The 14,903-nt window shown below is 34.9% G+C and overlaps 1 protein-coding gene across 1 annotated transcript; it reads right to left on the minus strand.

The window, feature by feature from the left end:
* Nucleotides 1-6,848: 6,848 nt before the first annotated feature.
* MC1 (metacaspase 1) lies at nucleotides 6,849-12,504 on the minus strand. The gene is made up of 5 exons (XM_059590148.2): nucleotides 11,944-12,504; nucleotides 8,356-8,686; nucleotides 7,687-7,807; nucleotides 7,321-7,533; nucleotides 6,849-7,143 (listed from the first exon to the last, which is right to left on the minus strand). Exons 1-5 carry the CDS (start codon nucleotides 12,311-12,313, stop codon nucleotides 7,084-7,086), a joined length of 1,095 nt encoding a protein of 364 aa, XP_059446131.1. The 5' UTR covers nucleotides 12,314-12,504; the 3' UTR covers nucleotides 6,849-7,083.
* Between the last annotated feature and the right edge of the window lie 2,399 nt (nucleotides 12,505-14,903).

The following is a 14,903-nucleotide window of genomic DNA, read 5'->3' on the forward strand; positions in this document are numbered from 1 at the left end:
ACTTCCAAATCGTACGACGCCAAACATCCACAACCACCATACGCCCCCTTCTGTAAGTGTGATTTTCTCAGATTTTTCGTAACCTCTCTTTCAACTTTGCAGCAAAAGTCGTAGAAGCCTTATTTGGCAGTGAAAATTTTCCTACGCGCTGGTTTGTGACATGATTAGAGTGATTGATCGTTGAAAAATCTACTGGAAGTGCATATGAATCTTGGGTTTGTTGATATTTTTTGTGTGCTATCTCTGTTATTCTGTAGTGCTTTTTATTGTGATCTGAGATGGTGAGGAATGAGAGACTATGAAAATGACTGTTTTATGATTCATGCCACTACATCTTAAAACATGAATGTGAATTATTGCCTCAACTGATGGTCCTAATTACTACAGTAAACAGTGTGTGCCAGAACTTAAAGTTGCCATTTCATGTATCTTAGTAGAATAAGAATCTCGAAGGCCCCTTTTTTTTTTTTTTATTGACTTTACTTGTGCTTGAAACAACGCCATCCCCAAATAGAAAAACTAGTTAATTGAAATGCTTGTATATATACTAATGCTTCTTGCGGTATCAAGGTCCTTTTTTGACCTTCTTTGGTCTAAAGATAATCCAAAATAAATGTAAGGAGAATGAAAAACAAAGAAATGGTCAGCTGAAAAAACATGTATGACCGTTGCACTTAATGAATGTGGCAAACTGTAAGGAGGGACACAGGCAGGGCCAGCCTGTGTTTGCGAATGCATATTTCGCCATGAGCGTGCATATCAGGAAATAATATCATATTACCATGTTTTATCCAACATTTAAGAGAACTTTATGACATTTGTTAGATGTTTGTTGTCTTTTATATCTAAGATGGGGAAAACTTGCATTAGTGTTGCCACATATCTTACTTTACTTTTCGTAAAGGCTTCATTTACTTTATGGGCTTTTTTGTTTGACATATTGGAGTTGGAACCAAAATTTGGTATCACATAATAAAGAATTTGAGAATGCAATATGTAAAGTTTCATGTTCGCACCAATGATTAATCTTTTAAGAAGCAATCTCTGTATATGATTCTTTTGTGAGGAAGAGAATGTCAGGAAGTTTAGTTTATTTAGTATTCAAATTAGTGTTGGCTATGCACAAGAAGCTTCAAGGAGTTAAAAAAATGGGACTAAAAACCATGTATGTATATATGTACTTCTGAATTCCTATTGATGTTATGTTAAAGGCTATTTTTTTACGTATTTTAGGATGAAGACAAACCAACTAGTTGTTATGAGGCTGTTGATGTACAAGTATGGGTATAATACTTGTGCATGCATTTCCTATATCTATATCATTTCCCCTATGATTAGTGAGGGTTCCTTTTCATTAACTGGATACGTTAATTTATTTTACAACAATGTTGGATTGGAGTTCTAAGATGTTGTTTTGATTAGACATTGTGATCTATATGGATGCTTAGAAAATGTTCAGAGGGGAAAGGAACTTCAATTTGTATATTTCATTAATTGGGGCATGAGAGGACAAAGATTTTTAAGTTTTCACAATACAAGGATAAATACTTTTATATATTTCATTATTCTCTCTTATTGTGACTTCATAAAGATGCTGCTGCTTATGCTCATGGCAGCCAGCCCTTGTTCATTTATTATATATGCTATGGATAAACTTTTAAATAACGATTGGATAAATAATGATTTTTTATGGATAAATTTTTCTTTCAGTGGTTCCTCCAGCACATAACCTGTTGTTACCCATCCAGTGGACCCAAAACCATGTCTGAAAAAAGCGATGCATCTACTGGACATTCATATTGTGTAAACTTCAAGGTAATTTGTGAATTTTATCTATCATTTTTTTCATTGGTAATTTGTGGTTTTTTTTAAAAAAAATTGTGACTTATTGGAATGGGTGTGAAGCTGCAGCGTACTCATTCTTGTGTTTTTTTTGATTGGATTGATCTCCCTATTTAGGGCTGGCAATTTCTAACATGACTAGTCAACTCGACATGAACCAACAAGAAATTAGCGGATTAGGGTTTTGTATAATCGGGTTCGATCAATTTCGGGTTAACTCGAATTAAATTGTTTAATAGGGTCAATTCTAGATCAACACGCTTAACCCATGGGTGATCCCCATAACTCGTATAAAATATAAATTAAATTAGAATTTTATTTTTTTTTACAATTAAAAAACAAAGCCTTAATTAAAAGAGTAAAAGGCTAAAAGTAGCAATGCTTCCCAGGTCTCACCTCTGATTCTCAATCGCATTCTCTCTTCTCTGAGTTCTCTCCCACTCTATTCAAGTGAAGGCTGAAGCAACACCAACGGTCCAGCACCTACTGATCACCGTGACCACTTAGAAGAAAAGAACAGCCACCCTAAGTTCGTGATGGTGAAACCCGTATATTTCTGTATAGTCCACAAGGTCTAATTCTCATTCTCTTTTTTCTAATCTTTTTTGTTCTTTAGTTTTTGTGTTTGATAGCTAAGGGGACAGTGTTCTCATTCTCTGTTTTTTCTAATCTTTTTTTGGTTCTGTAATTTTTGTGTTTGAGAGCTAAGGGGATGGTGACGATTCTTTTGTGATTAAGGTCTCTCTGCGTTTTTTATTGATAGGCTTGCATTACTTGTCCTTGTGCTCTCTTGTTTGCTCTATTTGGATCTGGCGTGATTGGCTTCAAGCTAATAGTATGTCCTCATTTCTTTTTCACCACGTCCCTTCCCTAAGCTTTTCTAGATTTAGTACTACTCTTCATCAGCAAAACTTTGGAGTTGTTCGCTGTTGTTGAAAAGTGCCCATGGGTTTAGAGGTCCACTCATTCAGTTCAAGTCGAGAAAAGGCCAGAAGCTGGGGGGTGTAAACTTAACTCGGAGTCTCAGATCTACCTTGACTCTTGAGGACTCAGGGAGTCTGAGAGTGGGAGATAGCAGAGTGCTTGATCATTTGGGCTAATGGGTTTGCGTTTTTTCTAGATGATATGATAGAAGTGTGTGCTGTTAGAGCTGGGTTATTGCTAGTTGAGGCAATGGGTATTGTGTATCGATTCCCTTAGTGGTGGAATGGATGTCAAAATAGTGGGTTCACTTGATTACTAGAACTAAAAAGCAAAATAAAAGTTATTTCAATCTCAGCCTGTGTTGGGTTTCCTGGTTGTGGATCAGTCAAAAATTGTTTAGCAGACCATGCATACCTGAAGCATAATTTCCTTCACCAGCTGGCCTAATCTAATAGGTAATGACCTTAACAATAAATCCAATGGAGTACTGTTGTATGAAAGTCTATGTTGTTCTCAACCTGAAATAACTCTTCTTTTTCATTTGGTTAGAAGTTATTGAAGGTTACACATTCTTTATCACCCTTATCTTTAGTAAATGTCTTCCATGCGTGCTTGTTTCAGTCATGAAGGTTGCTTGATTTGCATATATGTTTCAAAACCATTAAAACCTACTTGTTTGGTATTAATTGCCGTGCTTAAAATGTTTGCAAAGTGTCACCAATTATACCTTTTTGACAAAAATGGCTTTCGGCTGCAAAGTGTCACCAAGGAAACCATGCTTCACACATTCTGCCGTTAAGGTTTCCTTCTTGGGAAACCAAGGTTTTCTCATTCTGCCTCTCATGTTTGTGATTCTCTCTTCCATTAACTTCTCTTCAAAAAATGGTGAAGAATCCTTGGCTACAGTGCCCTTTGACAGGGTGGTTGAACAAGTCTTTTTTTTTTAAGAAATGATGTTTCATTTTGGTTAGCTTCCTTTACTTCCCCTCCGCTCTTCACTCTTTCCATATTGTTATGTTATTGTAGTCCTTCACAATTTGTTGATGTATATGCTTCTCCTTTTCTTCATATTATTGTGTATAAAATTCATTTTTGTTATGTAATGAATGTTATATCATCAATTGTAGCTGAATTTAAACATGTCACCACATTGTTGGTTCAAATTTTGCTTATTATGTTTTTCTCCTTTTTCTCCTATTGTATTCTATTTGTTTCTGTTGAATGGATCAATCAGCTGTTTCTTTTCTTTTTTATTTATTTGGGGGTTTGGGGTGGGTGCCAGGTCATTTTAATGTTGTTGATCTAAATAGGGATGATGAGTTTAGATCTTTTCATGGTTACGTATTGATGTGTGCAGATGAGTAAAAAGAAGGCAAAGCGTAAGAAGACCTCAGATGTTTGGACCTTTTTTGAGCCCCTTCCTATGGGTCCAAATGACGACAAGCCATGGGCCAAATGCGAGTATTGTGATGCTACATTCTTGAAAACTTGCACGAGGAGAGACACACATGATGTTGGGCCGTTGCACTTATCTCAAAATAATGAATCTTTGTCAGTATGTGCCTCTAAATTTGATGCTGAAAAATTTAGAGAATTGTTGATTGCAGCGGTTATTAAGCATGACTTGCCTTTTCCATTGGTTGAGTGTGCTGGTCTAAGAGAAATATTGCAATACTTATGTAGTGATGTACCACTTATCTCTAGAAATATAGTTGAGGCTGATTTGGTTAAGATGCATCAAAGGGAAAAACAAAGAGTTAAATTTATGTTGAATGCATCTCTTGGGAGAATTTGCTTAACATCTAATTTGTGGACTTCTATGATGACTAACACGTATATGTGTATCACAGCACATTTTCTTGACAATAATTGGGTCTTACAGAAAAGGGTATTGAACTTTTCTTTCATTCCCCCACCACATAATGATATATCTTTGTGTGAAAAAATTTATAGTTTGCTATGTGAGTGGGGGATTGAGTACAAGGTTTTCTCTATAACCTCAGACAATGCTTCTTCCCTTGATGTTTCTGTGGACTTGTTGAGAACCCGATTGAACATTAAGAAAGCCCTTCCTTGTGATGGTGAGTTCTTTCACCTTCATTGTTATACATATATTCTTAATTTGATAGTACAAGATGGGTTGAAAGAGATTGATAGTGCTATCCAAAAGGTTCGCGATAGCATTAAATATGTTAAAGGATCACAAGAGAGTAAACAAAGGTTTCTTGATTCTATGAATGAAATGTCTTTGGATAGCAAAAAGGGGTTGACACAAGATGTCCCAACTAGATGGAATTCCACCTTTAGTATGCTTGAGAGTGCTCTTTATTATCGGCGTGCTTTTTGTCATTTAGAGTTTATTGATTCTAACTTTAAGCATTGCCCTACTGCATTTGAGTGGGATAAGGTGGAGAAGATCATAACTTTGTTGGCTTGTTTTTATGATGCTACATGTTGCTTTTCTAATACTAAGTATCCCACATCCAACTTATACTTTCCAGCAGTTTTTCTGATTTATGTGACCTTGAAGCAACAAAATGCGAGCGAAGATGAGTATAAGAGATCAATAGCAAATCAAATGCTCTCTAAATTTGAGAAATATTGGTCAGAATTCAATGTAGCGTTGGCCATAGCAGTTATCTTGGACCCTCGTTACAAGCTTCAATTTATAGATTATTGCTTTAAGAAACTTTATGGCGTTGATGGTGCCATAAAGTATTTGCATGTTCGTGCGAAATTATTCTCTATTTTTATGGAATATAAAGATACTTCTACAATTTCAAGCGACATTGGTGTTGAAAAACATGTTGATAGCCAAAAATATCCCAATTGGATGGAGGTAAAATTATATGTTTATTTAGTGAATTTTGTGATATTTTTATTCTTTTAATTAGTAAACTATGTTTATATTCTCTCTTTTTCATGCAGGAGTTTGCTACATTTGAAATGAATGATCTTGGTCCACAAAAGAGTCAATTGGAAGTTTATTTGGATGAACCTAAGCTGAAGAGTAATATGGATTTGGACATTCTTGCATTTTGGGAAGCAAGTAAATTTCGTTATCCTGAAGTAGCTTGTATGGCTCGTGATATTTTGAGTATTCCTGTTTCTACAGTTGCCTCAGAATCCACGTTTAATGTTGGTGGGCGTGTGATTGATAAATTTCGGAGTTCACTCAAGCCTAATATTCTTGAGGCATTAGTTTGCACTAAAGATTGGTTATATGGAAAGGAAGGTAATATTATTTTTATTATTAGTTATTTGCATATTTTGTCTTCATTGACTTGTATAATTTTTTGACTATGCTATATAATAACACTAACGCCTCGTATTTTTTGATATAGAACACACACAAATGAAGTTGGATGAACTACCAGAAGATATTATAGCAATGGATATCCACTCCAATTCCAAGGACATTCCAATTTCACTTGGAGCCAAAGCCAATTCTGTTAATATTCTTGAACATGATTAACTTGAATACTTGATGCAACTTGAAGTGTAACTTAATGTATTAAACTTGAAGTGCTACCTTAAATTCAGGATTTGAAATATTCCATAACAATTCCAAATGCCAGAATCCAATTCCATAAAGATTGGATAGCTTTTTTTTTTTTTTTTTTTTTTTTTTTTTTTTTTTTTCTGTTCTGGTCCCAGTGCTCGAGTGGGTGATGTAATTCATGGCTGATGCTGACTAAAGTTTCTAAAGATTCTCTTTAAAGTGGCCACATTTCTTCTTTTTGTTCGATCAACATCCTCCATTTGGGGAAAGAATTCTTATGCACTGAGAAATCCCTTCAGGAGGAAGACAATGCTCGACAGAAATTCGTTTGCAGAAGAGAAGTTTTCTTGTACTTAACCCATTGGGAGTTCCAAATCTTAGGCATGCAATGGAAGGTACCAGTTATGCTGCAGCTTTTTGATGTTTAAGAAGATGAAGGCCAAAGTTATGCTCAGGATTTACAGGTAGAAGTGGGTGTGTTTTATATGATTGTTCTTTTTGTGGACTATTTTCTGTTTTTGGGCATATTTCTGTAGGGGAAAATAAGGTGCATCCTATGTATTTAACCATCTGGGCTCAATGACTAGCAATTTGCCAAATCTGCTTCAAGCAATCTAGCCATGTCTTTTGTTGACTGTATAAACCATGAATGTCATGTAGTGAATATGGGGTTTGGAGATACAAAACTTGTTCCACACCAATGCAATCCATCACATATTCATATCCAATGGGGTTTCAACAATAAAGAGAATCCCTTTCTTCAATATAATTATTTATTTCTAACTCTAATTAATCCGTAAATAGAATATTAAAAATCATAGGGAAAAAGGTCTTGAATACACATCAAATGGCTGGAAGGCGGTCAACTGTGGTTCCTGTTAACAAACACAACAAATGAATGGAATCAGTCCAACTACTAAGGCAGTCAACTGTGGTTCCTGTTAACAGGATCATTTTTTTTTTTTAATTGAAGAAAAATTCCCAAGGGAACAGGCCTGAATCATAGAGTAGAAATCATATACAGAACTTATAAAATACCATGGAGCAAATACCTGTCTTAGTCCACCACTAAGAGTACTGCCTCCTGTCAAAAGCATGGTGAGGAGAGATGTCACAACACCACCACCAAGGTCATTACTACCCGTGCTTCGAAGGACAGAACGCATCGAATTTAGCATGCTCCCATATGTAGACGCATGTCCACGTTCAATGGCTTGGATAAAGCAGTAAGTCATGGCACCTGTTGATGTGATCTTTGATAAAGCCTGTCCCCATAAAAGCATCACATTTCATAACTATTACAGTTGTTGTGGTTGATGTTGGTGTCATTTCTTTTATCATCATGTATTCTAAACTCTTAAGAATACTAGTGCTGTAGAACTGTACCAAAAATTCTACTTAAATTTTCAGAAACTTACAGAAGTATCAGCGGAGGTCTGATCGTCGTCACAACCGCTAAATGAAATAGCTTCTCCACCATTTGTACCTTTCCATACACCTGATCGAGGGCGATGATCCTCCCATACATATTGTCCAGCCCTATTACCAAGAAGTAAAGTATAAGTGCAGCAAAAAATAAAAAGGGAACTCTGGGTACTTAAGAAGAACCAACTGCAAAGAGGAATAATTTGGTCATCGAGATATATCAGAGTGATATTGCTAAACACAAATAAGAAGGGGAAAAAATCACGAAACCAATGGAACTACAGAATAATTAAGGAAATGTTTACAAAATTTAGGTTGAGAAAAGAAAACTGAACTCAATGAAAATATTAAATATGTACGCAATCACTTATATTTAGATCCTACATGATACCACAATACATTCAGATAACCCATAGTGAAAGACTGCATGTTAATATAGTTTTTCTTTCAATACTTCAGAAACCATTATCAGTGCTCCACCAAGGTTCAAGCAGTTGGTAAAAAGCAAAACTGGATGTCCCTCTCATTGGAAGTTCAAGATTTCTGATCAGTCTTTGGTCCTCCCATACGCCATTACCCCATGCTAAGTGCCAACAATATAGTTAAACCGCAAAGAAAAACAAAACTGTTTATTTATAGACACGAATTTAATAAAAACTAACCTGTTCATCCGGCAAAGGAATGGCAAATCTAGTACAGTGCCACTATGACAAGCATCTATTATTGCATGAAGCTTAACACCCTGAGGAAGAGGTCTGACAATTGTTGCATTAATCTCATCATCAACAATCATACCCTGAGTTTCATAGTCCAAGGGACATAAAGTTTCATCATATCCATCAACTTCATCACCGTTGTAGTTCCTCTGTTGTGAACCATGGCCAGAATAGTGAAACAGCAAAGAATCTCCTGGTTGACAACCTTGTACAAGCCAATATAATGCCATCCTCATGTTGTGTTTAGTTGGAATTCTGTATGGATCAGTTTCTTCTTCTGCATTTTGTATTTCAGGTAAGAATTTCAACTAAACAAGTTTTACAATAAAGAATAAAACATACTCTGCCTAATGGCTCCAAAAAGAGAATAATAATGAGAAACAAAAAAAAAAGGTTGCTGTTAGAGGCAACAGGCATGTGTCATTCCATGATTTCTATTGAAAAGGCAAATGACATTTTAGCAAATTCATTTATGAACCTTGATTTCTAGTTTGCTTCAGTCTCATTTGATTGCCAGGAAAACTTGAAAGAAAACCATTTACAAATTACTTTTACTTTTAGTGAAGACATTGGGGATTGTACATCAGCTGCAACCCCTCCTTTCTGCTCCTTTTGGTGATAGAGAGCACGAAGTAACAACAGGAAAACTATTTCTGATGATTCAGTGTTTGAATTGATGAATAGTAATCCTAGGAAAAAAGAAAAGCAATCCTGATAATGAAGCCACCCACCAATCTTAGGTTGCAGTTCATGACTATTTGAAAAGCATATTGCAAAAATTGAATCATAGCAGGACAACACCTATTTGCAAAGTCCCTGCCAATGTGTACTGAGCCATGCTTTATACCAGGTTAATTGTTCATACAGCCTTGTTGGCTAGGGAGAATATAGACATGGTGTTTTCTCTTTAACCTAAATGTATGGGATACCTTTGGGGAGATTCTCAAAGGTTCTTCAAAAAAGATAAAAACAGTCGTGCAACCATATTCAGTTAAAATGCTACTAGCGTGAGTCACAATTAGAGACAACAATAGTAATTGGTTTAACTTGTATCCTATGTTCATTTAAAACAAACATTCGCACAAGATCAACCTGGAAACTAACACCTTCACATGGAAAAATAAATGCCCGAACACCCTCCATATATAGCAGATATGAACCTCAGTAATAACTTTCAAACTCCAATAATATGTATAGGATTTATTCATTAGATTGATGATAAGTGAGACCATGATACAGTGATGATTTGTATTAAGTATTAATACAGCTGACTTGATTGCCTCTCAGATTTTGAACCAGTTATTTGTAGTACTATGCAGTGAGATATCCATGGATATTCCCTCCTGAGGCCTAAAGTAAGCATAAAAACCCTGCAACTCATGCCATTAGTAAAACTCCAAGAAAATTTACCATTTTCTGCTTTCATTGCCAAAACATTTTATGTGGCATAAATACATGCAAGTGCACTTTGATAATTAAAGAATATAATGAATTCTGAATTGCAAAAGCCTAACGACAACATAATCATATCATATATGGAAAGAGAGCTAACTAGTGGTTCCTATCACATTTTTGTGTTTTGTTTAAATAGGGAAATTGAATGGACAATGAAAGACAGTACATTATTGTATTTTTATTATGTGGATTTTGCACCAAATGTGATGATAAAACATAGCTACAAGCAAATCATAATTTACACATGCATCTGGTGGATGAACCGATAACCTCACCACCTGTCCCATTCTTATTGGGAAAGGAGGTGCCATTAGAGTTAGAGCTTATTGGAAAATATAAGATGATGATAATGATGGATGGAAAAACCTTGGACTTAACAAAAAAAAAAAATTATTGAAGATTATACGTGCATACTATTGGTTTATAACTAAACACCCTAGTAGTTATTACTGCAATTCTTCAAACATTTGATACTAAAAACTAGGAAAACTTTATATATACACAATCTAGCACGAAGTCCTAGGTGACATGTGTTCAGCCGGTTAGGATCCAGGCAAGCGGGTAGTGGACAAACCTACATCATAATGAAGGAAAAAGGGAACCAGATCAAAACACAAGCCTTTCACTCAACTACTGTTCCCTCAGGTTTAGACATTTCAAACTGTTGGAGCATGGAAGCAGACTGCTATTGGGACTTCTCCAAACAGAGCATAAGCAACACTACTCTAACTTCAAAAACTATACACACTTCATAAAGACATCATTTAAGGGGGTAATCCATCCAATTTAGACTACAGAAGAACTAAATAGCAGTCAGTACTTTTCTTTCCTTAATTAGGACTTCGATTTGATAAGACCTCTATTCTCTTGCATATAGAATATTTGCCTTCCCCATCTCGTAGAATAGATACTTCAATGGCTCTACTGCATTTCAGTTCTCTCATTGATACCCATTCATAAAAGGGAGAAACTTAAGCCTGGCATCTGCACAAGGCTTACAATTCGATCGATAATACAAACACAATTTCCTGTTGTTACCCCAAGTAGTCAGTCATTTTTATTACCTATTTTCCGGATCTTCTTCACTGAGCAAGAGTATAAAACTTTTTTAAATCAGTCAAGACTTTCTTTTCCTCAAAACAACTCCCAAGCACAACCTTGCAGATGCAGCTCTCTTTAAAACTTACATCTAAAGCTGAAATCTCAGAGGAAACTTTTTTAAAACTTTTTTCGTGAAACTTCTTGCTTGTCCAGCAGATGTAAAAGGAAAAGACATTAATCAACATCATACGGATCTGAAAAACATCCAAAACCCATATCACAAATGGTAGAAACTACATTTGGAATTTGCTAACAACAATGACAACAACTATAACCTAAAATAACTAAATCTGGACACATACAAAGTGATCTTGAAATCAAACAAAAATATTTGCTTAAAACAAAACCTAAAAAGCAAGCAAATTCAAAATTCATATACATTCATACATATACACATACACATCCATATTATACATATAACAAAAGAGGTCTTGTAAATAAACCAAACAACCCCTCAAACACAACTTAAAAAGTAATCACATTTACACATGCACATGGATCAGGATGCTCTAATTTTCTTAAATAACTCCACTGCAGAGCTCTTAATACCTCAACTAGTTCAATTTTTACATCTCAGTAATTTACCGTTAAACTGGACATAATAAATAAAGAAACAAAAAAAAAAAAAGAATCTTTTAAAGACAGTAAATGATCAATTCAATTTAAAAATAATGATTATAATTTTAAGAACTTCGGCCTAAGATTTTAATTCTGAGTTAATGCGTCGATTAGGTATTTCAGTAAGTACATTTTTTCAAATTAAATCATAAAAAAATTTGTAAAATTTATCATATTTATCTCTTTCTTATCGTTGTTATAGTAAAAAAACGACATGATCAATGATGATAAATATAGTAAATAACGAAGTGCTAATATAATATGACAAAATCACGGCCATTTAATTCGAAAGCAACGATCGAGACGCGAACAAATCTAATCTTGATCCGCGCAAATACAATTACCCACAAACGAACGTACCGGTGAGCATGAGAATGGAATCCGGTGGAAACTGGTACTTGTTGATGAGGAGATACTTCATGCACTTGGCGTCATTGATGCACCCTTTGAGCTCGTGCCGCGAGTACTTGTACGATATCCCGCATATCACAGCCTTCTTCCTCCCGTGCACGTTCGGCGGCGGCCCCGGCGGCGCGTGGCTGTACGGAGACGGGGCGAGGGGCGCCGGCGGCGCGGGTGAGTGCGACGGCGCTTGAGAAGGCGGATGAGGGACACTGCGCGGGTCTGCCACGTTGGTGACGGCGTGGCAGATGGCGCAGCGGATGGACTGCGCGCCATGCGGGAGCTGCAACTGGGTGCGGCAGCTGGAGCAGTTGATGAGCATCAACATGGCTGGATTGGCAAACTTGGTGGAGGGTTTAAAGGGTGGAATTGGGATAACGAATTTGTGATCTAGGGGAATGGAATGGGTTGGGCGGGGTGTTCCTCCGGATAGCCGGTTGGACTTTCGAAGATGTCTACGGCCGAAAACGAGATTGGAGAAAGGAGAGAGGAGAAAGCGTGTTTTGCTTAATTTTTGTATGACGTGGAACCAATATCTGTATAATAAATTAATATTTACTCATTTTCTAAACTTTAATAATTCATTTTTGGGCTTATATCATTTTTAATTTTTTTATTTTTTATATAATTTTTTATCATATGCCGACGCGGTCTCTGCAAAGTATCATAATTCATAAATGTTATATGGGGTGGGGTCCATTAATTATTGGAGGTAAAAAGAACTTTTTCCTATTATTGGAGGTAATTATTTAGTTCATGTTATATCTAAAAGCTTCACGACGTTTGATCTTTCGGAACCCGTTTGAATTGCGTTTGAGAAATATAACTTTTAAATTAAAAAAAAAAATTAGAAAAAAGCTTAATTTTTAAGCCCTTGCCAACAGGTTTTTTTTGTTGTTGTCATTTTTACATTTTTTAGATCTTTAAAAGCACTTTTAATTTTTTTACCAAATGAATTTTTTTTTTTGACATGACAGGGAAAAGGAATTCGAACTAGTAATCTTCACTTCATTAAGTGAGTCCCAGTCGATTGAGCTAACTTTTTAAATGTTAAAAGCACTTTTAGATCCTTCAAACACAATCTCAAACATGCCGTTAGAAGCCGACAAATGTCTTAACTGTCATATCAAAATTATTTAAAATTTTCAAATTAAAAAAATAAAATAAAGAGGAGAGGAAAATCTTCCTCACCTGCCATCGGTGGGGAGATCCTCAATGGGTGGTGGAGAACCCACCCGAGGAGTGGGATCCTTTTGCAACCCACCCCGCTAGTGGGTCGCACGGTAGGATCCTACCCTGGGTGGGTGGCGAAGAACCCACCTAAGGGAGGAATCTTCCCGCGGTAGGTCATGAGGGACATCTCTCCTACTACCCACTATGGGAGATCTTCCATGTGTGTAGGTCACAAGGTAACCTCCCGGGTGGGATCTCCCTCGTGTTATTTTTTTGTTTGTTTGTATTTTTCATTAATATCTGATGTGGTACCGTGTGCTAATTCAATGGTCATGGATGGTCCTCCGCAAGGCCCTTCTAAGTTCTATCTATCATGAAATTTCTTTGATGTTTGTTTGAGATTAAAATAATAACTTCATATAATTCTTCAACTATCGATTAATTTGATATATATATATATATATATATATATATATATATATATATATATATATATATATATTTTTTCAAATATTTTTTACATTGCTTTTTAAATCATATATAATGATATTAGGTGAGATTAGGTGAAAAGTGAGAGAGGCTAGTTCGAGGTAATTGTCTTTTTTTTTTCTTTGTAATTAAGCAATGTAATTAAATTACTTTAAAAAAAAAATACTATTATTGGACCATCTTTTTAAAAAAACTGTAATAGAAATGAGTAATGTTAGAAACCATCTTTTTATTCTTTTAAAGTTGATGTGATTTTTAAAATCATCATGTATAATTCATCTAAAATTTAATGGTAATTTTAAAAGTCACATCAACTTCAAGAAGATAAAAAGAAGATGAAAATATGATATCTAGCATTATTAAATAGAAAGTGTCCCTATCGGGGAAGGAGCTTGGAATTTCCATGTCCTTGTCTGATTTTATTGAATTTAATATTTTGTCTTAATAAGACCAACAACTTTGGAAAGTTCTGCTTTGTCTAGGGGTGTCAACGACGGTTTCTAACCGCTAACTGCTATAATCACTAACCGCTTAATCGCATAATTGTATTAATCGCTAACTGCCTAACCGCTATAACCGTCTAGCGGTTAGCGATTAGCGGTTAGAGGTTATTAGGTTTAGTAACCGTAACCGCTAACCGTCTTTTTATATAATATATTTTTATAATTATAATAATATTTATACATATAACATAATTATTTAATCATTAAATCACACTTCTTCTTTTTTTAGATAATTAAATCACAATTTGAGTATTAAATGTATAAGATCAATACTTAATCATATGATTCAATGACAATTCAAATAATTTATTCAAGTTAATCATATTATTAATGTACAATGATAATGTGATCTGTATAATATTAAATTAAGTAATTGATATTTGATTAAACAATGTGTTACTTATAGCCACAATTGAAGTACTAATGTATTATGATTATAATTTTAGTAATTTATATATTATCACTATAATTGATATGATTATATCACATGATGAATTGATCATTAAATCATATGATTATATGATAACAAATAATACCTATATAATATGACATAACTCATAAGTCATAAGTCTACAAGTTAATCATATGATTCATATTATTCATGTACATTGTACAATGATCATCACAATTGAATTAAACAATGTGTTGCTTATAACCACAATTGAATCAAAGCATTATTATTTATTAGATATTTTATACTTAGAAAACATATATCACATTATCTTAGATTCTTAGATCTAAGATAGTTTTATT

Source organism: Corylus avellana, chromosome 2, assembly GCF_965113065.1.
Source record: "Corylus avellana chromosome 2, dhCorAvel1.hap1.2, whole genome shotgun sequence".
NCBI lineage: Eukaryota > Viridiplantae > Streptophyta > Magnoliopsida > Fagales > Betulaceae > Corylus > Corylus avellana.